General features: G+C 41.2%; 1 protein-coding gene across 3 annotated transcripts in view; it reads right to left on the bottom strand.

The window, feature by feature from the left end:
* The window catches only part of Psd3 (pleckstrin and Sec7 domain containing 3), a 548,735-nt gene that overhangs the window by 12,179 nt on the left and 510,427 nt on the right, over window positions 1-26,129 (bottom strand). For all 3 annotated transcript variants that reach the window (XM_038324926.1, XM_038324929.2, XM_038324927.2), the window contains 3 exons: window positions 20,413-20,570; window positions 19,476-19,620; window positions 15,960-16,103 (listed from right to left, as the gene is read on the bottom strand). In XM_038324926.1, the coding sequence (XP_038180854.1) occupies window positions 15,960-16,103; window positions 19,476-19,620; window positions 20,413-20,570 (447 nt within the window). The remainder of the gene's footprint in view (window positions 1-15,959; window positions 16,104-19,475; window positions 19,621-20,412; window positions 20,571-26,129) is intronic.

Genomic DNA, 26,129 nt, shown 5'->3' with positions numbered 1-26,129 from the left:
ATTCTCTCTTGAAAAGTGTCCATTCAGGTAATCTGCCATCACCTATCCCCTTGCTGTGTTCTGGAACCCCACCTTCATACCCACTTCTATTGTGCATAATTTTCAATTAAAATTTTCCTTATTTCCTTGTTGTTGTTTGAGCTCCATACACATTCTGGATATTACCCATCAGAAGAATCATTTGCAAATATTTTCTCTCATTTAGCAAGTTGCTTCTTTATATTGTTGATTATTCCCTTTGTTGTCCAGACATTGCCAACTAAATGAACCCTCATTGTTATGTTTTCCTGACAGTTTCTTCCTCCTCCTCCCCTCTCTCTCTCTCTCTCTCTCTCTCTCTCTCTCTCTCTCTCTCTCTTTCTCTCTCTCTTCCCCCCTCTGCGTGTGTGTACCAATTTGCCTAGACTGACTGGCCAGCAGCTCCTAGGAATCCTTGTCTTCCTCCTGAGCACTGGAATTCTAGGTCTGTTCCTCAGTGCCTGTCTTTCGTCTCAGCTGGGAACTGAACTCAGGTCCTCACGATAGCATTCTGTAGACTAAGCCCTCTCCACCAGCCCTCCCCCACATTTTTTTCTTTTAAAAATTTCTTTTTAAAAGCCTGATGCATCAGACTAAAAAAGCAGCCAGTATTCAAATAGCCAACCTTGCCTGAAGAACCTGGCAGATGACATTTAGAAAAGGACTGCTGCTTCCCTAACAGCCTGTTCCTCCTCACAAATGGAGTTGAATTTTATCTTATGTTTTTAATTAAAAATATTCATGTGACTAGCCTGAGGAGAGGAAACAAAGTGGAAAAGGAAGCAGTAATTCCCAGCACTCCTTCAGTCTCCTGTTCTGCCATGCGCTCTGGTCTTAGCCCTGACACACATGCAGCGGTCTGCTAGGGCATGTTCGAGAAAGCAGTGACGCTATTCTAATGACAAGGTCCAGCCCAATGCTTGAAACTCAGGCAGCCACTGTGAAATCATGAAATAAGCACAAAAACCAAAGGCCATTATGGCCATAAAACATATTAGAAATTTAGAAAGCCTATACATCCACCATGACAGCGTTTAGCACACAGGAACCACCCACTTACATTTGCTTTTAAGTTAGATGTAAGAATATTTACTCCATTTAAACATCTGGTCAGTTTTCTACCATTTGTAGCCAAAAGTATACAAGCATTAAAAACATCCCTACTGAGGAGCAATGAAACTCTGGTCTCAATTTTATTTATGAAAAAAATTACTTGACTAATGAATTGTGATATGGTATAACTTTGTTTTTTTTCTGAATAGTCAATGGTTTATTGATAGACATTATTATTCACCACAATGTGGTTACATAATGAACATTAAGTCAGTGACTATTAAGTCCATTGTTAGTATTATGTCACTTACTTGTTCTCTGTAGCTTAATAGGATTCTCTTAGTCTTTTCCTGTATGTTTGCTATGTATATAATATCTTATAGTTTCTAAGAGATTCTAAGATGGTATATATAATTGTAAGGTTCCAAAATCTGATTAAAATACCAGATCAGAGACCAAACTAGAACGTTTTATATCACAAAGACAATTTGATAATAATAAATATTTCTCTCCTTGACTCTACTTTCTCTATATCCTAAATTCATTCTTGGAGTAAGCCCCATCCCTTCATCTTCGCAATATATTCAGAAATCTGCGCTTTCTCATGGCTTCTACCACATCTGAAGCAAGCACAGTCCTCTCATGCCTAGACAATTAAGAGATGCTTCCTGCTTGGCCTCTTTGCTCCCTTCTTTGGCATCCATGCACACTCCCCTCAACAGTCAGTGATGTGAGACACAGCAGGCTACCACTGCTCAGAGTGCTACGTGTCTTGGATCCTTATAAGATGCTTCTCAACCTCAAATCCTTCAAGTGGCCCAGATATCTCTAATCTTTGTTGATTGCCACTCCTTGTGCCACCAACACCACTGGTTTACTCTTAAAGTAAGTCTCTGGGCTACTGAGTAGCAGAGGGCCTGCCTCCTGGCTGCCCCTATGTGTGAGACACATTCCCCCAGGACCTCTTGCACTTTCTATTTTCTTTCCCCCCATTGCTCTTTACCCACAAATCATGGAGACCACGCCCTACTGTCCTTCATCACATTCAGGCTTCATAATGTCATTGCCACAGCAAGGCCTTCCAATTCTAAACCACCACCCCTCTTCTCATGCCGTCACTAATTTTTCCTGATCAGTTTTCTCCATCCAACAGCCTTGTATTTCTAATTTTTAGAAAACCTTGTTTATTTCTTCCTTTTCCCCTAGGTTCTGTCACATGAAGGAAAACAATTGCTTTTGTTTCCTAAGAGTAAATAAAACACCCATTAAATATATGAATGGAAAAAATATATGCAAAAGAAAATAAATTCACCCAAGACTGGCTGCAAATATATTTTATACAAACTAATCTGTTTGTATTTTTATATAAATAAAAACAACAGGGGATATAGACATGGTTAATAGATGCCTGGTAAGTTATGACCTCCAGTACCTCTAAGAATACGACATTATTTTAGGTATTCCACCATTGTGGATTCCATCATTGTCTTCCACGAGTCACTAACGTCTGACTTGTCATTCCAAGGCTTATTCCTTCTCTCTCCATACCCTCTTGAGTTTGGCAGTTGAGATATTATCTGTGACAAATCCTAATCAGGCACCAAATAGAAGCAGCCTGGCTGAAACCGAGTCCCTCTCTAGAGACAGACAAGTATTTCAGAGGACCCTAAAGTACAGATTTATTTTACACAATCTCTTATGGAGCAGGAAGAGAAGAACTGACTTTATCATGCATTGTAAGCTTAGAGATAAATCGAGAAATTGGACTACAATGCCCGGACTCTGGTGCTTGCTCATGTGGATAGTGACTTGATCTTGTGCCGACTGGCATAGAACCTCTAAGTTCACAACGCAAGTGCACAATAAAGAGATGAGTAGTTTTCCAAGGGTTATTTATATCTAGATTATGCCTACATGGTCATCTTCACATGTCATTTACATATAATGTGTCAGGATTACATTAAGGGCTTGATGTAAACTTTTTTTTTTTTTTTTGGTTTTTTGAGACAGGGTTTCCCTGTAGTTTCTGGCGCCTGTCCTGGAACTAGCTCTTGTAGACCAGGCTGGCCTCGAACTCAGAGATCTGCCTGCCTCTGCCTCCCGAGTGCTGGGATTAAAGGCATGCACCACCACTTGATGTAGACTTGGAAGCTAAACTAAGATTGGTCAGACCCCTGGGCCATAGAATAGTGGTTTCTTGCCTTACTAATTAGGATGAATCAGCATTACACAGACAATAACAATATTAAAAGATTATACTTCACTGACAATATTATGATAGGATGATCCATAATGGAACATGTAGAAAAGAGGTGAAATATCAAGAGAGGTATTTTAAATTAATTTACTATTACACCACAAACCCATCACTCTATTGGAAAGTAACACAGTTTCTAATCTAGATCATTGAAAATAAGATGGGATGTCTAAAAGTGAGTCCATAAAAAGACAGTGGCAGCAAGAAAACAGTCTTACAGGAGATGCCTACGGATGGCAATGTCATTAAACTAGTGAATACGGGTCTTACTACATTCTAGATCATGGTTCTGTTATCACTATTCAACCTCATCAGGTATGGGTCTTTCATTACAAAGGACAAAAAAAAAGTTTAAGAAAATAAGGGGTTCCTCAAGGATATATTGTTACTTGTACAGATATTATTAATGATATCTTAGTCCACAATCACATGCTCATATCACTTCTGTATTTCTGAGCTAGCTGTAAGCTTACCTTCCTTCCTCAATGCTGCCCCAATAGTGTAAATAGATTTCTAGCAGTCTAGACTGCATGACCTCACCCACTACTTGATAACAACCCCAGATGGGATTTCTACCACATCCAAGAGCTGGAGCTACTTAGGTGCCCAAAGGCAAGTTTGTTTGTTTTTGAAATAGACAAGCAAGTTTTCTCTGCTAATTTCTTTCTTCGGATGAGCTGTTTTCATGAGCTCCTGTGGACAACAAGCACAACGGCTTTTAAAAAGCTCTGATACTTTCTTCAATGCGTAACCTCTTTACGTTTCCCTACTTTCATTATGCTTGTTCTTGACTCCCTGCAAACAAATCTGTCTCCAATTTGTAGGAGAAAGTTATTTTTCATTGGTAGCAAGGCCTATGAGTGCCGACAAAAAAAATACTATGCCTAAGGACATGCCTAAGATGCTACATGGATTAAATGTTAATTGCTCTTTAGAAGGAAAACCTAGCGAGTGATATTCTTTGAAGCCAGTTGCATCACACCCACACATAAAACTCACCTGCATCTGATGGTGTCCCTTCTCCTGAGCTCTGTTCACCATCTCTTGTCTCACTTAATACAAGTGTCTCTCCTCTCTGTTCTCTGAGAGAGGAGAGCAACAGTCACCCCTCAATGAAAGCCATGCTGTCTGTGTGCCCACTGTGTCCCCATCTGTAGTTATAGCCCATGCCCCAGAACCAGGCCCTTAGCATCTCCTCCCAGTATCTTGTTTCTCACATAGGTGGAGGAAAAGGCCGTCTTTAGGCAGAAAAAGCCGTAAGTAACATACACGTCAAAGCACGTGTTGCTTCTAGAGCTCTATGCTGGAAAATCAAGAAATAAACTCCAAACCAAATCAAAGGAAACAGAGCAAGGGGCCTGTAAACTGGCTACTTATTTACACACAGTCTGGTCATTTTCAGTCTGCACTCCTAGAGGTCATGGCAGAACTGATGTGCAATTTACTTTCTTATTGATCAATTAGCTTACTCACCTCTCAGACGGCAACAATAGACAGAAGAGACTCCTAACATATAGGCTGTGCTGGGGCTGGGTTTTTTTTTTTTTACCCTATTCTCCCACACCAGGCATCAACATGCACTAGGAAGCCACTATCTAAAAATAACATTATCAGTGTGTACAGCCTGCACTCTGGAAAAACTGAAAGATGTCTGCACTCTGTTCTTTCGATTCAGTTTTGATTTCTGCATTCATGTTCTCTAAACGAGCTTAGTGACTATAGTTTCTAAAATAATTTAAAAAATGAAAACCTTTTATATAATAATATAAAGAGAAGTCAAAAGCTTGTAATAACACAAACGAAGGGGACCGTGCTTACACAGAGTGTTTTGGGAGTGTCACCTGTCACCATTCTCTAGTCCCTGCCTTGCTATCATACTCCTATGGAATCTAGTCTGTGGAAGAAATTAGCAAGTCAAATCAGATTGGCGCACCTCCACAATTCTACAGCCATAGCACATCGAGATCATGCTTCTCTCCCATCCATCTCAAAGAACTGCATTGCACACAAATGATTATCTTACACCTAGAATATATTAAAACCCAACCAGACCCAAACCTGTAATTCACCTTCTGGAGATAACGGCTTCTAGGGTCTCAGGCTTGCTAGGCAAGTACTTTACAGTTACCGATATTTCCACCCCTCCTTTTACCTTTTATTTTAAGGACAAGGTTTCACTAAGTTGCCTAGGCTACCTTGAACTCACTCTACAGTGCAGGCTTGTTTTGAACCATTGGATTACTGGAGTTCAAGAGCTTGCTTTTCAGCGAAGTGAAACAAGTTGTCTCTTGAACTACAGGTATATAAAATTAAGCTTCTACTTGCCCAAGTTATAAAGTATCTGAGCTACAGAAATACTACTATCTCTGTAAATTTTCCCTTTACCTACCTAAGACAAAATTTTAGCTTTTAAAAAAATTTTTAGACAGTCATGTTCATTATCTTTTCATTTGTATTTTGATTTTGCTTCTGAGCCATAAGAATTAGTTGAAGTTATATAGTGTATTCTCGAAAACTTGTACTTTTCAGTGTGTGTGTGTGTGTTTGTGTGTGTGTGTGTGTGTGAGTGCACGCGCGCACGCGCACATGCATACATGTTCATGCAGTGGGCATGTGAATGTGGCTGCACATGTGTATAAGCCAGAGGCTGACTTGGGTTTCTCCCTCAGTATTGTCAATCTGAGTTTTAGAGACAGGGTCTCTAACTGAACCAAGAGCTCACTGATTTAACTAGACTTGGCAATCTGCCAGGAAAGCAGGTCCAGATACAGTCCTCTGCTGTAAACCATAGCCATGAGCCGAAATAAATCTCTTTTCTTATTATCAGCCTCAGAAACTAAGAGACGTAAGCACATCATGCAGTATTTGTAACTGTATGCTCTGTGTGAGCTGCTGGATCTCCATGGTCAACTTGACGGGTACTGGAATCAAATCAGACTCTGTAAGTCTGTAATAGGCATTTTCTGGAGGGATTACCATGAACAGGAAGGTATCAAGACATAGGAGGCTGGAGGGCAGTGCTGCTGTGACGTGGCCACTTGCCCTTGCCTCCTGGTGGGGAATGTATCTATCCTCTTGCCGCTGCCACTCTTGTTTCCATCAAACCCCAGCCTGACTGGATACTAGTAGATCTGAAGAAATTCCTCAGGTTTGCAGCACTAGAATGGGACTTCTGCGGCTTTCAGCCTTGTGGACAAGAAGTTACTGGGTTCTCTCTATCTTGCAGCAATTGTTGGACCCACATCACATAAGCCAATCTAACAAATCCCTACTTATTACATACTCATTCTATTGGTTCTGAGAATCACTCTGGAGTGGCGATTCTCAACCTGTGGGTTGTGACCCCTTTGGGGGTTGCCAAACCATCCTCTCCCACAGGTTGCCTAGACCATCCCAAAACACAGATGTTTACCTTATGATTCAAAACAGTAGCCACATTACAGTTACGAAGTAGCAAGGGAAATAATTCTATGGTTGGGGGCACCACAACAGGAGGAACTGTATTAAAGGGTTGCAGCATTAGGAAGGTGAGAGCCACTGCTCTAGAGGACCCTGATAATCAGCTGTGGCACATTTCACTGAACGCGATGCCTTCCAGGTCCAGCCATGTTACAGATGGCAGACTTTTTTCCCTTCTGTAAGGGAGAATAACAGGACAAAACAGGGCAAAGGTTCTCCTAGCTTGTCTTAGCTGGAGATATCTTTGATTTAACTTAAAACTGACCCACTTTTTCTATTCCATCCCCCACCCCCACCCCAATGGAAAGTCCCATGGGAAAGTACCCAATCTTATGTAGAAACTTGGGGTTGAGGCTGAGAGGTGGTGGTGCATGCCTTTAATTCTAGCACTCAGGAAGCAGATCTCTGAGTTCAAGGCTAGCCTAGTCTACAGAGAAAGTTCTAGGACATACTCCAAAAGCTACAGAGAAACCCTGTCGAAGACGGAGGAGGAGGAGGAGGAGGAGGAGGAGGAGGAGGAGGAGGAGGAGGAGGAAAAAGAGAAAGAGGAGGAGGAAGAGGAAGAGGAAGAGGAAGAAGAAGAAGAAGAAGAAGAAGAAGAAGAAGAAGAAGAAGAAGAAGAAGAAGAAGAAGAAGAAGAAGAAACAACCCTGAGGTTGAAAGGCCCCAGCTAATGCATGCTTTTGGCTTCTTTTAAACTTCCAGCTTGCTTTACTTCTCCCTGCAACTGCAAACCAGTTTTTCTGTGCTCCCTGTAAAATGCATTTGAGGTTGTGAAAACTTCTTCTCTCCAGGCAGTCACTGCCTTAATAGACTCTAATTCAGACTTTTATTGTGAGTGGTCTTTGGGTCTCTACCCCTCAACAAAAATAAGATATTTTACTCATACATGGTTGCAACACAATATCCTTTTCACCTGTCAGTTGATAGACACAGGTTGTTTCTGTATCTTTGCAACTATAAGCAATGCTGAAATCAAACAGGAAAGCAGTTGTGTCTCAGAGATACAGTAACTCCTCCTCCTGACACATATTCAGATCAAGTAGTGATTCTATTTATAATTTCCTAGCAATGATATCAATTTACATTCAATGGATAAGAGAGCTCCGTTTATTTCCTTCTCTTCAATAAAACATGTGACCTTTTGCCCTGCTCATAACAGCCACCCTAAACTTCATTTCCCAATGGTTAGTAGTGATGGGCTCTGCTTCATGGACTGGGGTCAACTACGTGGACTCTCTCAGGCAATGTCTACTTACATCCTTTCTGGAAGGCTATTTTTTGTTTGTTTGTTTTATTTAGTTGTATGATGAACCTGTATAGTTTTTCTGCCAGCCCCTTACTGTAAACATGCTCTCCAGATAGCCTTTTCTCTTTATTGTTCTTGTTTTGTATTGTGCCTTTGATGAGCAGAAACCTTTAGCTCGACACATTCCTATTTACTGTTTTTGCTTTTGTTGTCTGTGGATTTAGTGACACATTGAGGGCTGGTATTTGGGGCTTTTAGCTATGCTTTGTTCTCTGAGCTTCACTTTCTGACCAAATCTTATTATTACTTGATGTTTTGAGACAGAGTTTTACTCAATAGCTCTTCCTGGCCTTAAACTCATTATATAGAATAGGCTGGCATCAAATTTATAGAGATCTGTCTGTCTCTACCTCCCTAGTACTGATTGTAATTATTAGCCACCCATAAGGCTGTACTTCTGGGTCCTAAAGGCAGGCACATGTGGGCAGACCCTTGAGAACAAAGGGCCTGCTTGACCCAGACGTGGGCATGCATGGTTACCTCCACGTGCGACTCGACTAAAACCCTTGTGAGCGTGCGTGTGTTGCCTGTCATCTGCGTCATCAGCTTGTGACGCACTCATGCAAACCCCCTGTGGGCATGTGCAAGGCGTGGGTCTACCATCCTCAGTGTGTGACACAGGCACATCTTCCCCCGTGCGCATGTGCTAGGTAGCCTTTCAAAGCTGGACGTGCCATCTTTGCCCTCTCTCTCTCTGTACACCGTTTCCTCAGGCCTGCGAGAACCTTCCTCCTCTAATAAACTTCTAAGTGGGTTTGTTCAGCGTCTTGTGTGCGTCGGACACTTCACTGATATTAAAGGTACATACCATCATTATTTTTGCATATAACATAGACTAAGAATTCTATTGCAGTTTTCATGTACCTGGATCTCTAGTTTTCAAAGCAGCATTTATTGAAGAGACTATCCTTTTCCTACTATGTATTCCTGGCAATTTTGTTGAAGATTTTTTAATATTATTATATTAATTAGGGTTCTCTAGAGGAAGAGAACACACACACACACACACACACACACACACATATATATATACATGTGTGTATCTCTATATATACATATGCATGTATGAATTTAAAGAGGATTTATTAGAATGGCTTATAGGTTGTGGTCTTGCTACTCCACCAATGGCTGCCTACCAAAGGACAATCCGAGAATCCAGTAGTTGTTCAGTCCATGAGGCTGTTCTCCAGCACATGCCAGAACCCTGAAGACACAGGCTCTGATACCAGCGAAGGAATGGACTTGCCAGGGAGAGTGAGAACGCAGACAGGAGTGAGAAACTAAAGCTTCCTTCCCCCATGTCCTTTATACAGGTGTGGGCCAGGTTCAAGGTGGATCTTCCCACCTCAAAAGATCCGGATTAAAAGTGGATCTTCCTACTTCAAATGATTTAATTAAGAAAAAAAAATCCCTCACAGGCATGCCCAGTTGCTGCTCAGATTTTAGTTCACTCCAGATGCAGCCAAGCTGACAAACAAGAATAGCTGTCACACTTATATTCAAGAATTCATTTCTGGGATCTTTTTTGGTTCACTGACCCAGTCCGCACAACTGATTTTCAATACACAACATCAGTGTCACATTATGTGTTTGTTTATATTCATGTGCTGGGGATGAAACCCAAGACCCTAAGCACACCAGGTAAGCACTCGTCCACTGAGCTATATCCCCTAGCCCAGAACAACACCGTTTTGATCAGTATAGAAATTTTGTTTTGTGATCAAGGGTTTTGCTACAGTGCCTATGCAGGTCTTGATTCTCTGGCTCACATCATTCTCCAGAGGATTCATAACTGTAGGTAGATGACTCCCAGTTTGTGCTAATTGTCCCCCCACCTTTTCAGTCTCTGAGAACGTTTACCCTTTTTCTTTGGATACCATGTTAAGCAAACAGGCTATGACTGTCATCAAAGAAGACACAAGGCACATATTCGCAGCTGATAAAGGAAGGACTTCAGGTGTGAGTCATTTCAAGTAAAAGACTAGCTGCTTAGTATACCTTCTCAAGGCAAGGAACTAGCTCCTTATATGAAGCTCAAAGAATTTGCTGCTAGGCTTTTCTTCCCTTTACAGGCAACTGTAATCATTTAAAGGTTAATCTGCAGGGCTTCTTAGTCGGCTTTTATTGTGTAATATGAGCTCCCAAAAGACAACACTGTTTCTATTCCTACCTGAAATGAGCATCCAGACAACTGCCGACCTTTGGTCTCTGTCTTTGGACATCATTTAAGACGTAATTTCATTAAAAAGAAAAATTTTAAATTTCCAGGAATTCTACTGACTTGTACTATTTTTGTTCTTCAAATTCAAACATATGACACCATGTCTCTGAGGCTGTCTGCAAAGGAGGTGGCATTCGGTTCCAGGCTAGAGCCAGTTACTGAGACAGACTAGGGACACCAACTATCTTTAAGTAATGATACTTATCTTTAGTTACCACTGGGGAGATAAAGGGAAAGAACTCCTGTCTTTGTACTTCCATGAACAAGAACTTAGTATCTAGAGAACGTATTTCAGAAGCTGGGCTGCTTTGTGGCACCCAGCAGAGTGCTCAGATTGTCCTTCCATTGCCCTTAGGAATGGTGAGATAGTTACAAAGCTCCCAATGTAGAAATGATTAATACGGTGATGGGAAATGAAAAATGGGCAATCTGAGGAAATAAACAGAATTTGATCAAAAGGAAATATATCAGACTAACTACCCAATAACAACTATAAAACAAAATGCCTACAGTTTAGTGGTAGCTTAGAAAATTCTAGTAATACTCTGTGGCCTTTAGACACTAGTTATTTTGGGTTCCCCTAATGACAATAGGCAATGTATCCTTGTTCTTAAATATACCAGTATGAGAAGGAATAGTCATTTTGATTGATAAGAAAAATAAAATTTCAGAAAAGAATGCATCTACAAGATTACCCCAGATTTTTCAGATTTAAAATATTCCCTCCTGAAATATTGTCATGTCTTGTTATAGTAGCCATTTGTTGTTTCTAAAATTCACTTCTGCAGGCATGCGGCCTGTGTGGGTCCTCCCTGTGCTAAGCCACAAGCATATGCTACTCTGGGTCACAATTCGGGAATGGGGACTCAGCTGAACTACAGCCTACTAAGTCAGCAGAGTTTCTAACTGCCTGTTTATAGTTATGGGGGAATCTTACACTCTTTTCTGATGAATAATAATGAGAGGACTCATACACCTGCAAGAATTCTACTTCAAAGCACAAGGGAACATGTTTGAATAAGTGTGTGTCACTATAAGAGAATGTCCAAGAGTGAGGAACTGTAATAGACACAAATGTTCGACTCATTGCTCTGGAGGTTGAGACGTCTAAGAGCGTTTGCCTTAGTGCTTGGCAGGGGCCTTTGGCTGCTGTCATCTGATGGCAGAAGGAGGAGAACAAGAGACAGCAAAATAGAACAAGTAAGGGACAGGCTAATTTTTTTTTAAAAAAAATTGTTTTTATTGAGCTCTTCTCTGCTTCCCTCTCTTTCTTCCCCTCCCATTTAACCTTCTCCCATGATCTCCTTGCTCCCGATTTACTCAGGAGATCTTGTCTTTTTCTACTTCCCATGTAGATTAGATCCATGTATGTCTCTCTTAGGGTCCTCTTTGTTGTCTAGGTACTCTGGGGTTGTGAATTGTAGGCTGATTTTTCTTTGCTTTATGTCTAAAAGCAACTTATGAGTGAGTACATAATATATTTGTCTTTCTGGGTCTGGGTTACCTCATTCAGTATGGTGTTTTCTAGAACCATCCATTTGGGGACAGGCTTAGTTTTCTAACAAAGCCCTTCTTATGGAACTAACCTAGCTGAGGACAGTGATATCAATCCACCTGTAAGGGGGAGCTCTCATGAGCCAATGAGCTCTTTTTACTAATAATGCGTGGATTGAGGGACTTTCTAGTGACAGCATTCCATTTCTAGCCTTAGCTTCCAAAATTCACATTCTTTTCACACTGCAAAATACAGTCTACCCCACTTTGCATGCCACTTACATGGGCTGTGTTCTGACAAGTCCACCAAATTTAAAGTAAGTAAATGTGTATTCGATACATCTAACCTACCATATACCACAGCTTATCAACACACGTCTCATTTAAATTAGATATGGGTGGGGTTGAGAAACTCCACATGAAGTTTACTTTCTTTGTGGCAAAAGTAAGCCACTGGGCAAGAGAATGCCCCTGCCTGGACTGCTGACATTATGCTAAGTACAAAGCCATCAAGGGGATTTGACGATGCTGCTTCTTCAAGCACAAAATACTTCCCAGCATAGCTCAGTCCACTGTGCCTTGACTGGCTGTTCCTTTATGAGGTTTTATGTTATCTACAAACCATCTGTCTTCCTTCTAATGCTTTATGTATTTCTTAATGTACCCAGAGCTTTGACATCAATGAAAATACTTTATAATAAAATGGGAACTAAATAAAGTGGAAATAAGTAATTGTGTGAGGATGTGTGGCCAGTGTAGATACTTCCCACAACTGGGAAACACCTTAGCTTGCTTGCTTGTGATCTTACGATGCTCAATAACCTTATTTCAGAGCATACTCTTTCCCAAAGCAAGCTTTCCATGAAAATTCTCCCAAGAAAAAGGCCATGGCTTCAGGTACTAATTGAGTCAAAAACAAAACTGTTCATTCCCCACAAAATATTAGAGCAAAAAGTACAGGTTTGGTTAGTTACAGTCCATTCTCAGTGAAATTTTCTGCTTTAGGTAAAAATGAGCCTTTCCCTACAAGGCTAACATAAAAATTTCTTTGTTTTCCATAGATTTCTTTGTTTAAGTCCTAAACCTGCACATTTACTGGAATTTCTAATTATTTACTGAGACTGAGAGCTTTCAGATATTCTTAGCTCTACAGAGAGGTATGCATTTGGCTTGCCATAAAGAATTATTTGTCCTCAAAGCAACCTGGGACATAACTGAGATGCATAAACATAGGAACTCTCCTGGTGGTGTCACCAGCAATTCAATATCCTGCCAAAACAAAAGTGCTTTCTTCCTGAGGCTTGTGAAAATGACAAGCAGCGCTGACACCTGGGGAGGCTGCGAAATAATGAACCGCGCGGAGCAAGTGAGACCCAGTCCTCAGGAGCAGGGACTGCACGGAGCAAGTGAGACCCAGTCCTCAGGAGCAGGGAGAGCCTATCCTGTGATTCATCCCGAGTGAGAATGTAGCTGGGCCGGCACCGTCCTCCTGTGCCTGACCAGGAGGGCTCTGCAGACCTGCAGACAGGATGCTTCTTCTCATCTGCTAGGGGATTCACTGTCACAGATCATCCGTCCCTCTGCAGAGGATTAAGGCTAAGCCTTCTGAACGCACTCATTTTCTCTCATGTTATCTTTATACACGATGATAAAGTTCTACTTGGTCACGCAGCTGAGTATCAAGAACCTGGTAACTATTCTAGGTTCTGGGGTAGAGCTGTAAGCAAAATACACAAACTGGCCTACATTCTATTCAGGAAAGTTCCCTACATTTTCCTGAGGAAAGAGGGGAGCTATTTGAAGAACGCTGCTCAAAGCAGAAGATGCCGGGCAACGGCCCCTGTAAGCACCCACAGGAGATCAACTCTGTGACTCAACTCAGCACAGTAGATTGTCTATGATCCATTACTTCAATTTTCATCTGAGTTAGTGAAAAACAGTGACTCACTTTCCCAAGAGTATTTATTCATCTCGCAGAAAGCCCCTCTGATGACATTCACATAGGAAGGGCCCCTTGGACCTTCCTCATTGACACAGGTTAATGCAGCTCGACAGACAATTCGACACACTTGGCACCTTAGCCTGAGTCTGACTTTAATGAGTGAAGTCTTGGAATACAATCTTCAAGTTCCTTGAGGAGGCAATGAGGACAACACCTAACTTCCTTAAAGCTGGTCTAATTTCAGCATTCAGAAAATAAAACAGCTGCTTCTTGCTGGGCTCCAGTTTCAGAAACAGGGCCCCACAGAAGATCCACACATTAGTCTCTTTTGTGCTAGTCCTGGCTACCTTCCTGTGGCCTTGCAAGGGCTCCACCTCCTGGGGAAAGGCTCTCCTCCCAGAGTCAAGGGCTCAAAGGAAGGTGCTGAGTGCTGGAAGCAGGGGAGAGAGGTGTCGGGGAATTTAATTAGAAAGTGTGAAACAAAACTGAGTCCATCGTTCCGAGTTACTCCAGAAGTGTGAAGAATAATGATTGCTTTTTGAGAACTCACATTTCCCAAGGATGAAAAAGCCTGGCCAAAGCTGAGTTACTCATTTTTTCTTTTCATTGATTTTCCAAGTCTTTTGCTGGTCGGGCTTCAGTAGTTTTTGTTAACAAACTTTCAAGCTCTACTAGAAAGTTTTTCTGTCTGGAGTAAGGCCTCCTTTCCCATGGAGAAGAGTGGTGTGTGGCTCTGCTGTCTGTCTTAAATATAATGCCACAACTCAGGAAACGATCAACAAGCAAGTACAGGGCCTCGCCAGGCTGCACTGGGGCCTGCGGAACCTGCTTCAGACACAGAGACAGACTAATAGAAGTTCAATGCAGAGCCAACTGAGGCTGAGTTCCAGCACAGATTGGCTTTTTATGGAAGACTAGAGAGGGATTTCTTTAGAAAAGATTTGTGCCTTACTTTGAAAGAAAGTAAGTAGAAAGAAGAAAACTACATGAAGGACATTGGAGGCAGAAGTAGCTGAATTCAGAAGGAGTGCATCCATGATGGGGGAAAGGAAGGCAGAAATGTCACTATTGCATGTGGACAGAGTAATGGGCCAGAGAGGAGAAAAAGACAAATCCTCTCAGATTTATGTGTAGGACTTTTTGGAGCCCTACAAACGGAGCAGAGTTTGGGTATAAGAGCTGGGACAGCTGTGAAACAGGTGACACTGTCAATCAGGTTGACCAAAAAGCGAAGCACTTGGATGAATTGAAGGCAGGAGACAGCCGGGGACAACCACTAGTTCACATGAGAGATAAAGAAGCCAGGACAGGCACAGCGGAGGCACCAGGCAGTGGCTCTGACAGAGGCTACAGGGTGGAGCACTGCAAAGACAGGATCAGGAGCCGAGTGCTTGGATGCCCCCCATTTCAATATCGAGGAGGAAATGGCACGTCACAGGGGAACAAGGAAGAATGGGGGACACACAAAGGGACTGGAGGTGCGAAGATATCAGCAGACCCGACAGAAGAGCCCATGCGAAACGCAAACCTCGCAGCACACACAGCTCTTCCTTCTCTTTTCTTTCTGTCTTGATTTTTAGAAAATGATACTTTAAGAATCTGGAGGTGGTGGTCAAGAGGGAGAGCTGGAGGGGACCGGCTCTGACTGGAGAGAAACCGTACACAAAGCGCACACCGGGGAAGATGCGTTCAGCTTGGTTTGGAATCTGCTGTGTTTCTCATCATCACACCGGCAACACCAGATGAAAGTGAATGAGCCAAGACTCAGGGCATCAATCCCCTTCTGAAAGCAGGGCGGGGAGGGTGGAGAAGAGGGTACTGATGTCACAGCAGCAAGGGTGTGCGGGATGAGCAGATGCTTCCCATCACCCTGCAGCTCACTTCCTCCTCAACTCTGTTGGAAGAAACTCAGGGTCACGGAAAGCAGCTGTCCCCCTGGCATGCTTCCTCCGCTGCTGTTCTTTTCTAACCTTATCGCAGGGACACACTATTCCTATAGGATGTGGTTTGTTTGACGTACACTTTGATATTTATTTGGTGCTTCAGTAAAATCCCAAGTGTGAGGAGCTACAGAAACCCCTGTCATATCAGCACATGCTCAGTTGGAGCCAGGACAAGGCCAGCTCACTACCACAACTGCTAGGAGGTGTTTGCTTCGGTGGCAGAAAATAAAACAAGAACTTAGTGACATCTAGGCTCACTGTACCTCAAACTCCAGATAGTGATCTTTGAGCTTGTACTCATCGACATCCTTGGCTTTGACCTTCTTGTCTGGGGGATAGGAGCGGTGCTCAGCCAGCTCAGTCGTGATCTGCTTCAGCTTGCTTTCATGGGATTTCAGCTGTTCCTCCTGCAGGAAAGTATGAAGTCATTCAGTGCTCAGAAAATAATCAAAGACAAGCACAAGATGCCCGTAAAATCCTTTCTGTTTAATGACTTCAATTTATCAAAATAGTCCACTGAGCCTTTGGTCCTAAGTCCTTCCAACTGTTTTAGGCCCATGTTGCTATTCCTTTTTAGGATGGTACAGGAACTAGCATGACTGGCCAGTCTCTTATCACAAAGCCAGGCCATTTCTGAGCTCTTTACCAGCTATGCCCGTCACCAAGTGGGGACCAGGCCTCTTCAAAGAAATCCTGTTAAACAAGTTACAAAGCTGAACAACTAAATGCCTTCCCTGAGAGTCACGTGACTTGGCTTCTCCTTTCATGCCCACTCAGTAATGCTCTTAGCTTCTCCCTGTTTATCTTAATGAATATTAATTTGCATAATATTTTCCTCTTGGGGAGAAATTGTGCTACGCAGAAATGCTTCTATGAAATGTATTTGCAGATGAAATCCTTCCCTAGAGCAGCAGAGGTTCTCACTTGCTTCAAGTTCACTGACTCAAAGTTAAACACTGAGTGATTCCAGCATGCAAGCATTAGTCCACACACTATGTACTGGCATAATACTATCAATCCTGTGCATAAGGATGTTCATTCCTGGATACCATTTACAGCAACTTAGTAATACACTACAGAAAAAGACTGCTGTCCAGCTCTCTCGGAACATATTGAAAATATTCATTCTTCTTTCTATTTTTCTTTTGAGACTCACTGAGTAGAATAAGCTGGCCTTGAAGCTTATTCATTACCCTCCTGCCTCCACCTCCACATCCAGCAGCTCTAAACACACTCGAAACAAAGACATTCTAACTCTCTGGCACCCCTACAATTGTGTAACTACTTAGCATTCTGCTTTTCCAAGAAAATTGTTCAAAATCTTGGACAATTTTACATGTGCAGTATAAAATAGTTGGGTGGCAGATAAAAAGGAATTAAAAAGAACAATAAATATATTTTATATAAGAGAACCATAATTCTATATTATAAAATTTGTACAGCAGAATAAAGATGGATTTTAAAGCTATCAAAAAATTAATAACCACAAATACTAAAGACTATGTAATAATTTAAGTAAAAAGTTACCCAGAAAGCATGAGTCAAATACAGTATTTTATAGTCTTCTGAATTAGTGAGATCCCTAGCGCCCAAAGAAAATAACCTTGATGTTTAAGGTCATAAACTAGAAAATAAATAATGAAAAGTAAACTAAATAAGTGCACAAAGGAGCATGAAGTGAAGGATGAAAAAGGACCCGATTCATTTGAAGTACCAGGCATAACAAAGCACCAAAGTAGTCCTAGCAAAAATTGGAGAGAGATATACCTAAGATTCTGGAAAACTCATCAGCTATGCACTGATAATGACAAAAGCCAATAAACATTCTCCAGGGAGATTAGTTTATAATTTTTCATTCATCTATTAAGCTCTGCCAAGGAGTATACAGACCATGTTGCAGATGGATAAGCCCTCATGCACCTATACGAGAAGATGGAAGGTCACCAAGGCCCAGAGTCATTAGGAGACACTGGAAAGCGTGACCTCTCTGCATGCATGTTTCACACCAGGGAAGGCTAGGAGGACAGCAATCCTCTGCCACCCAACGGGAAGTACTTCAGACTCTGGTCTTGCTGGCGCCCTACCCTTAGGTCCCTGAGGCTTCAGAACACACTAGTTCTGGAAAACTGAATGGAAGGTCCAGAATTACTAGATAATCCATCCATCCCAATTCTGGGTAAACAGAAAAGGAATGAAATGATGTAAATAAGATGCATGCATTCTTATGATCATAGGAGCATTACTCATAATGTCCATGATACAGACATAAACTACGTGTGCACCAACAGAGACTGACTAATCAAAATGTGACATATATATTCAGCCTTTAAAAAACAAATTCTGGTCACAAACTCCAGTATGAATACATGGGAAACACTGTATGAGCTCACTTACATGGGAAAGCCAAAAAAGTCAAACCCATGCTACTAGATGGTGGAACAGTGGCTATGTAGCCTGGGGATTGTGGGAACTGGGAGATGTTGGACAAAGATCAAAATGTCAGTCAGAAAGAACAAATTCAAGAATTCTATAGTAAACCAAGATAGCTATAATTAATAACAGTGTGAGACATATTTCAAAATTTCCAAAAGAGACGTCAAATATTCTCACCACAAAACACATATATTAATCACCTGAATTAATCACTGCATAATATGCATACTATAAGAACATACTGTACCTATAAATATAGACAAATCATATTTGTCAACTAAAATTTAAAATGAGATTTCACTTTCTTTTACCTCATAGTATTTTCATTTTGAAGATCATTTCATATTTTGTCTTTTAAATGTAATTAATTGATACACTGCCGAGTCTGGCATTGAAGCAGTTCTTCTGAGTCACCGTTGCAAGTAGCTGAATTATAGATGTGTTCATTGCACCTGGATTTATTTAACTCTTGCTACTTGTATTAACCATACTCATTAGTGAGGCTAATTGTGATATTTTAACACATATATACAGTAGACCATGACATCACAGACTGTAGACATGTGTGTGGGGCGAGATGTATAGTTCTGACCAGTGAGGAAGGCAACCACAAGAAGCCTCTTCTGCCATAACACATATTCCCAGTGTCTTCTCAGTGGGTCTTTATTACACCTACCCTTGGTCACACCACAGGATAAAGTGAGAGAATATTTGGGTTGTATCTCAGTAGCAGAGTGCTTTGTGTTCAATACCTACAATCTGGTAAGAGGTAGATACCTGCATATCTGTCTCAGCCTGGATCTTAGCCATCACAAAGGGCTGCAGACTGGGCCTGTGGTCCAAGTTTCAGATCATTCTGTGCTTACCAAGCTTGAAGGCGACTGCTTTGGTGGGTATAAGAGGAGGTCCTCAACAGACTGTAAGGTGTGTGTCGTGGGGCATGGTATTCTGTTTGGAAGCTACAGCAGAAGGAGGGGGAAACTTTCAAGTATTTCTCCACCCCCAGCAGAAGAGAAATGTACTCTGGCAGCACTGCGAGGAAAACAGCAGAGAAGGTGGCTCCTACACAGCAGAGCTGTTCAGGAAGAGCTGTGCCGCACTGGCAGCAATCAGTCTTAATAATTCAGGCTAATGTTTGCAGGAAAGACAAGAACAAATTAGAGAAAAGCTCACAAGTGACAGGCGTATGAACAAATATGTCTTAAAGTACCAAACCCTTTCAATGGAACTTTTAATTTTCCTCGTACTGTTTACTTTCCCAGGAGAGCGCTCACCTTGTTGCTATCTATGTTAGGAACTCAAATTACGAAAGAGCCCCAGTACAGAGAATGATCACACCGCCTTACCTGGGATAATTTTGTTGTGGTAGCTGGCAGAAGTGGGCGGCTAAATTTCTTCTGCGAGCCAATGGCTGCTGGGAATGGTGGAGCAGAAAATACAGCTGCGACACAGTTAATTTTGCTTATCCAGCCTTGCATTTCCTCTGGACTCCTAGGAGGGGAAGATGTGAATGTTTTAAGTTACTGCTGTTTCTAGAATACACTTTGTCTTTTTCTTATCACTGATTTAAAATGGCACATTAGGATAATTTGTTCTCAATGTAAACATTAACTGGTTCATGGGAGGTTACCATTCTCAACAGGGCTCACTATAGGAATGAAAGGTTATATAGGAACGATCATCACAACATTACAAGGTTGTGACTCTGTAAGATACATAGAGAAAATGGCATATATGCTTCATAGTCTACTTTTTCTTGGAAGCTAGTTAGTCTAGGCCAATATTAACATTAACTCATCTCTTTTAATCACACATTTTTTAAAATTGAGCCCAGTAAAATGCAGTAGAAGGAAATATAAGAAGACATGCCTGACCACTGTAGAAAAGAACTGGATAGTTTCCTCAAATACTATATACACACTTACAACACAACCCAATAACTCTACTCTTAGGTAGGGGCAAAAGAGAGATGAAACACTGATACACAAACATTTTTAGGCCAATGTTTACGACACTGTTCTTTAAAAATATTATCATTGTGTATGTATGAAGTGTGTGCATATGTGTGTGCGCGCGCATGTGTGTGCATGAGGACAGAGGTTGGAGCTGGTCCTCTCCTTCCCTGTACATGGAGAGTGGCAGGAAGAGAAGGAGAAGGACAAGGAGAAGGAGAAGGAGAAGGAGAAGGAGAAGGAGAAGGAGAAGGAGAAGGAGAAGGAGAAGGAGAAGGACTACCAGGAAGAAGAGACTAAGACCAAACAAGAACAAATCCAACAAACATACTGGGTTTGGAAAAGCAAGACCCTCCAGTCGGCAGTCTTGAGTTTAAACACGTTAGGCTTCTTCTCGTAGTCAGTTGCCTTGGATGCTAGGGCGTGGTGCACACTCACGGCGTTTTTCAAGTCTTCTTCTGACAAAGCCTTCTCTGGTTTATATTCATCCTGCAGATGGATACGAAGAAAACAAGCACAAGAGTATGACAACTGTTCAAGTTTTCTGAATTTCAAATTAAAGGAAAACATTTTAGAAAATCCATGGGAAAAGTGAAATGTGGAGCACAAACTCTTGATAACTTTGTAAATGTCACTATTACATTTTTGAACAATGTGAAATGAGGCAATGAATGTACACAGAGGCATTTTGATGAAGCCAATATGTATGTATATATACATATATGTATATATATATACACACACACACACATACACACACACATACATATATTAATTGCAACAGCCTGCTGAGGAAGGCCAGACACACATCCACATTATGGGAGCCTGCAACATGGCCAGGTCCACCAGGTAGTATAAGCTGGTTCAGAGAGAAAAGGACACATGCAGAGACTTGCAGCTACCATCAACAGAGCTGCATGGATGGGGGACACTTATCTCTCAATCCTTATCTGAACACACTATGTTTTCCTGAGGTAGCTTTTGAGGTGGTTAATATTATTATTAGAAAAATGAACAATGGGATAAAATAATTTGCCTAGGTCTTCTGATGAGGAAAAAATAAGGAAGATCAACTTAAGATAAATCTTAGTTCTATTTTTCTAAACAGGTATAAAATACATAGGAAGGTCTCATGCATATACAGTTTTATTTTTTGACAGGAACTACATAATTCAGAGTTTTAAAGGATTCCTTTGTATTTCCTTTGTATGGCTACCCACCAAACATGACAACCAAAACACAAACTTCACTAGCAGAATAATAATCAGAATTGAAAATAGGTTTGCCAATTATTTCTCTTAGTTGCTGTGTTCACTGGAATAAAAAAAAGGTTCAAACCAATGTAAAAAACTACCTATCTGCTGCGTACTGGACAAGCTGTGACAGCACATATTTCTGGATGGTTAATAAGCTTATGTTTCTCCTATAAAGAAACACACACACACACACACATACACACACAGACGCACACACACACACACATACACACACACACACACACACACACACACACACACACACTCACTTTCTAACCCATAGTGAACATATGAAAGAGAAGATTTAGTATTCTCATTACAGGCTGTTTTTTTTTTAACCCAAATTTTTAGAAAAGCAATTAGTATTTTATCCCATATTGCCCTGATTTTCACCCAATACCATTCAAAATGCTAATAATTCAAATATATTAATGCCTGGAACTTATTCAAAATGAATTTAAAAAAAGACAAGCTGAATGTTTAATGATCCATATCAGTATCAAGCTGAGAGGCAAAGGTTTTTCCTTTAATCATGAAGCAAGTGCCAGTAGTAATACAAAGCGTTCCCACACTCACAGTCTTAAATGCCAGTTTCCAGAATGGGATTGCAACAAGTCTTGGCTTATTAAAGCTCAGGGATAACGATTTGTTGCTGACAGAGTCTTGTGGCAAGGTAAGATGAACAAAAGGTAACGAAAAGAATAATAATAAAGTAATAAATAATAAAATAATAAAAGTTAATAAAGTAAACCCAACACATTAAAATGTATGTCCTGGTATAAGTCCATCAGCACGCACAACTATAATGTAGCTATGCTGGGAGGTGTCTTTTGGACTTTTGGAAAGGCATTTCTCAATGGCTCAGCACTCTAAAATCCATGACTCTCTTCATGTATTCCTGAGTAGGGGTTTCAAGTTCAGGTAGCCCCAGTACCAAATCCCCTCTGGCCTCAGGATCATGCTCTAACATCAGATAGCCTGAGTACCAAATCCCCTCTGGCCTCAGGATCATGCTGTAACAGGATCCTGCATACATGGACCCTTTCCCAACATAGCCTCTTTGTTTCTAGACAGGAAACTGAGATAAAGAGAAGCAACAGGAAGGAGAGAAATGATCAACACTGGAATTAGCCCTGGGAATTACCCCTGCCTCCATTCCCATGCATGTCTTCCCTCCACACCTGCACTGGACAGCTGAGATGTTAGTCCAGGACTTAGAGGAACCTCTGCTTCTGGGCTCCTTTACTCTCAATTCTTCTGAGTTTCTTCTTTTTTATATGTTTTTAAAAAAGATAATTACTACTTTTATCATTCATCTTTTCTTTTTGTGGTCTTTTGAGATGATGTCTAGCTCTGTCTAGTTTATAACTCACAAAAAAGATAGTCTAGTTTTAATCTTACACTAATTCCCCAGCCTCTGCCTCCTCAACACTGAGGTTAGAGTTGTGTCTTACTACAGCCAGCCATATTTTTCTTTAAATAAGGAAGACTTTAAAACTATAACTTCTTCTCAAGTAAGAATTACACAGTATAATACAGTCTGGAAAACTGTGTCTTTCACTGACGTCTAGGTAGTTTATGGTTTTAATTTTGCATATGTTATTTGATCTTAGTAACAGAACGTGCCTAAAGCTTTAGTTACTTATCATTATATATATTTTTTAATATTGCTGGCTTATGTGGTCCATAAAGTCTATTTTTCATTCAAAGTTCTTAAGGGTATTCATGTAGCCAGCTACATCTTGACTTTTGCTTACGCTTCTCCTTGAAAAGACCCATTATTTATAAAACATGTAAGCTTTTATAATTAAGCACATGGATTGGTCTCTTTCTTTCTTTACATGTTTTTCACTGTCTGTCCCCTTCGGAGAACATACCAGCCTTTCCCACGTACTGAGAGGCAATGGAAGTTTTCCCTCCTTCCGTTTCCAATAGCTCTTGTTTTTACAAGTTAGTCTCTTCACAGCTTAGTGCATTTAGGTTTCAAGTATTCGTCTTAAAACGATGTGCTACTTTTTATTTCAAGTCCTCTTTCTATCACTTCTGTGTTTAGTCATGTAAGGTGGGGTTTCAGAAGGTGTCTCCCACATGACATTTGTACATTTTTTACTCTTTACACATATCAACAAGACTTTTTAAGATCTTAATTCTTTATATACAATGACATCTCAACTGTAGGTTTCCCCACCTCCATTCCTCCCAGTCCCATATCTCCCCATAACTTCCTCACCCTTTTTCCTCCTCCTCCATTTTTCTGAAAAAAAAAAAAAAAGAGAAAAGAAGGGCTTCCCAGGGATATCAACTGAACATGGCATAACAAATTACAAAAAGACTAGGAACAAACTCTCATATCAAGGCTGGATGAGGTGACCTAGAAGAAGGAAAAGGCTCCCAAGCAGACGAGTCAGAGACACCCCCACTCCTGCTGCTGCTGGTTCCACAAGAACACCAAGTTATGCATAGTATCAGTGCTTACCCCAATAGTCATCTGAGAGGCACTGTCTAGCAACTGATAGGAGCAGATGCAGAGACCCACAGCCAACACTAGGTGAAGCCGGGGGAAGCCTTCAGTAGAGGGGGAGGAAGGACGGAGGACACCACAAGAACACAGTCCACAGAATCAACTACACAGAGCTCACAGCGGCTCACAGAGACTGAAGTGACAACCGTGGGCCCTGCATGTGTCTGAGCTGGGTCAACAGGACTTTTCAATCATTTCGTCTAACCTTTCTTGTTCTCACGAATTCTAAATTTGGCTTGAATACTTTCGTATGCTTTATTTTAAAATCTCATTAAACTATACTTATTATGATTTTTGTTTCACGAAGCCGTATTTGACCTTACACATTACTGCTGTCTCTCCTTGTTCTGGATTCGGCTGTGTCCATGGCTCACTGTTTACTCGCTTCCTTTCTTTGTTCTGTCTTGGTATCTCTACTCTTAGCCCTTTGACCTTTCAAACATTTTCTTAATGTGAGTCACATACTCTAACTCTTCTCAAATATCCTTCAGGGTATTTTTGACAGGTCTGGAACTGGATATAAAATCTGACAGTTACATCCTTCCTGGTCTTTTTCTTTACAGTCTGCAGGTGCTATCCTCTTTTCATCCTGTTCCTAAGATAAGAGAGTCCAATGACATTCTGATTCTGCATGTTGTGTATAGTACATGTGTGTGTGTGTGTGTGCGCGTGCGTGTGTGTACACGAGGCTCAGGTGTAAAGGCCAGACGTCAAGGTTGGTGTCTTTCTCAATCACTCTCTACCTTATTTTTTGAAGGAAGAGACTCATACTAAAGTTTACCAATTAAGCTAGACTTGGACAGTCAGCCCCAAGGACCCCTAAGGCTTTGCACTGAGTTACAGGCACATGGTGCCATGCCTGGCTTTGTTTGTTGTTCTTATTATTTGTCTTGTTTCCTGGGGATCTGAACTTGGGTCTTCATGCTTGCATAACAAGCACTCGACCCCCTGAGCCATCTCCCTGCTCTTCTCTTCTCATTTAAACTTTGTTTCTTATATTTTCTATTAGAAATCTCATAGACTATTCTCTTTATTCATGGCATTCAATAACATTTGCTTGGCTGCACTTTAATTTTTCATCTACCTAGTCTAAAAAAGTAAAATCTCACTGATACTCCTTTACATAGTCCTTGAAATAGCCCGGGAACAAACAACACAACTGCATACAGTGGTTGCACCAGCGACATAAGGTCTCCAGATCTGGATGTACTCAGTGCTAACTGACAATTCTTGTACATTTCCATGGTAATCTCTTGATCCAATCCTGCCAAATGGACACAACACCTTTAGCTAACTGTGGTTCAGAACATGGGTATCTGAATTTAGAGCTTTTTGTGTTCAAACACCTGGTTCTGGTATTTAATATGCTCATGACCTTAGGTGGGCTAAACTCATTAACTCTTAGTTTTTTCCTCTTATGAATTAGTCACAATACCTCTGCTAATAGGTGACACCTTCAGCTTGCTGTTTAAAGGACCATCCTGCCACTAGCCCATTCGCTGACTCTCTAACGTGCCTCTTGAGATGTCACTATTAGTCTTCTACCAGCGCTCACCTATATCATGATGCCTAACAGACTGTGAATTAGTCCTAAGCAAAGCTTGCTGCTCATTATTAATACTCAATGACTTCGCCACTTGAAGCCACTATAATTACTCTTGGTGCGTATTCTCTCTGCTAACATTTCCATTCAGAATTGGGTGTAAATTAGGGCATTCTTAGACAGCTGTAAAACTGCCACGGCTGTGAAGAGGCAACACTTAGCATGGACCATACAAGTAAAAGCCAACAGTACTTGTCCGCTTTCTGTTCTCCTCCAATACAGAGGGTCCCCAATCTAATGCAAATGTTTAATTCTTAAAGTCTTATGACGGTGCTATTAAAAATGTATCCCAACTACAGCATTTAGATGTTGAGCCTTAGGAAGTGACAGATTAGGTGACCGGGGTGGAGTCCTAGAACATCTAAGAGGGAGAGAATCATAGAGAAACACCTGTTCCTACCATGGTATTGCTGGAGTTTAGAGGGCCCTTGTCAGAGCATATACCTCTAGAACTATGAGCCCAGACAAACCTCCTTTCTTTGCAAATAAGCCCACCTTAAATAGTTACAATGATACCCAAAAGCTGGCTAACTAGCTTTTAGAGAACGCTGCTTTGGAAGAAACTGTATGTCAAGGCAGGCTGAGGCACTCCAAGGCACACACCAGTTCATACTGGGAAGAAAGTTCTCCGCATGCAGACATGGAAGCTGGGGTCTGTTTATGAGGAC

This window comes from Arvicola amphibius, chromosome 4 (assembly GCF_903992535.2).
Source record: "Arvicola amphibius chromosome 4, mArvAmp1.2, whole genome shotgun sequence".
NCBI classification, from domain to species: domain Eukaryota; kingdom Metazoa; phylum Chordata; class Mammalia; order Rodentia; family Cricetidae; genus Arvicola; species Arvicola amphibius.
The sequence above is the reverse complement of the archived record's forward strand: the minus strand, read 5'-3'. Positions and strand labels throughout refer to the sequence as shown.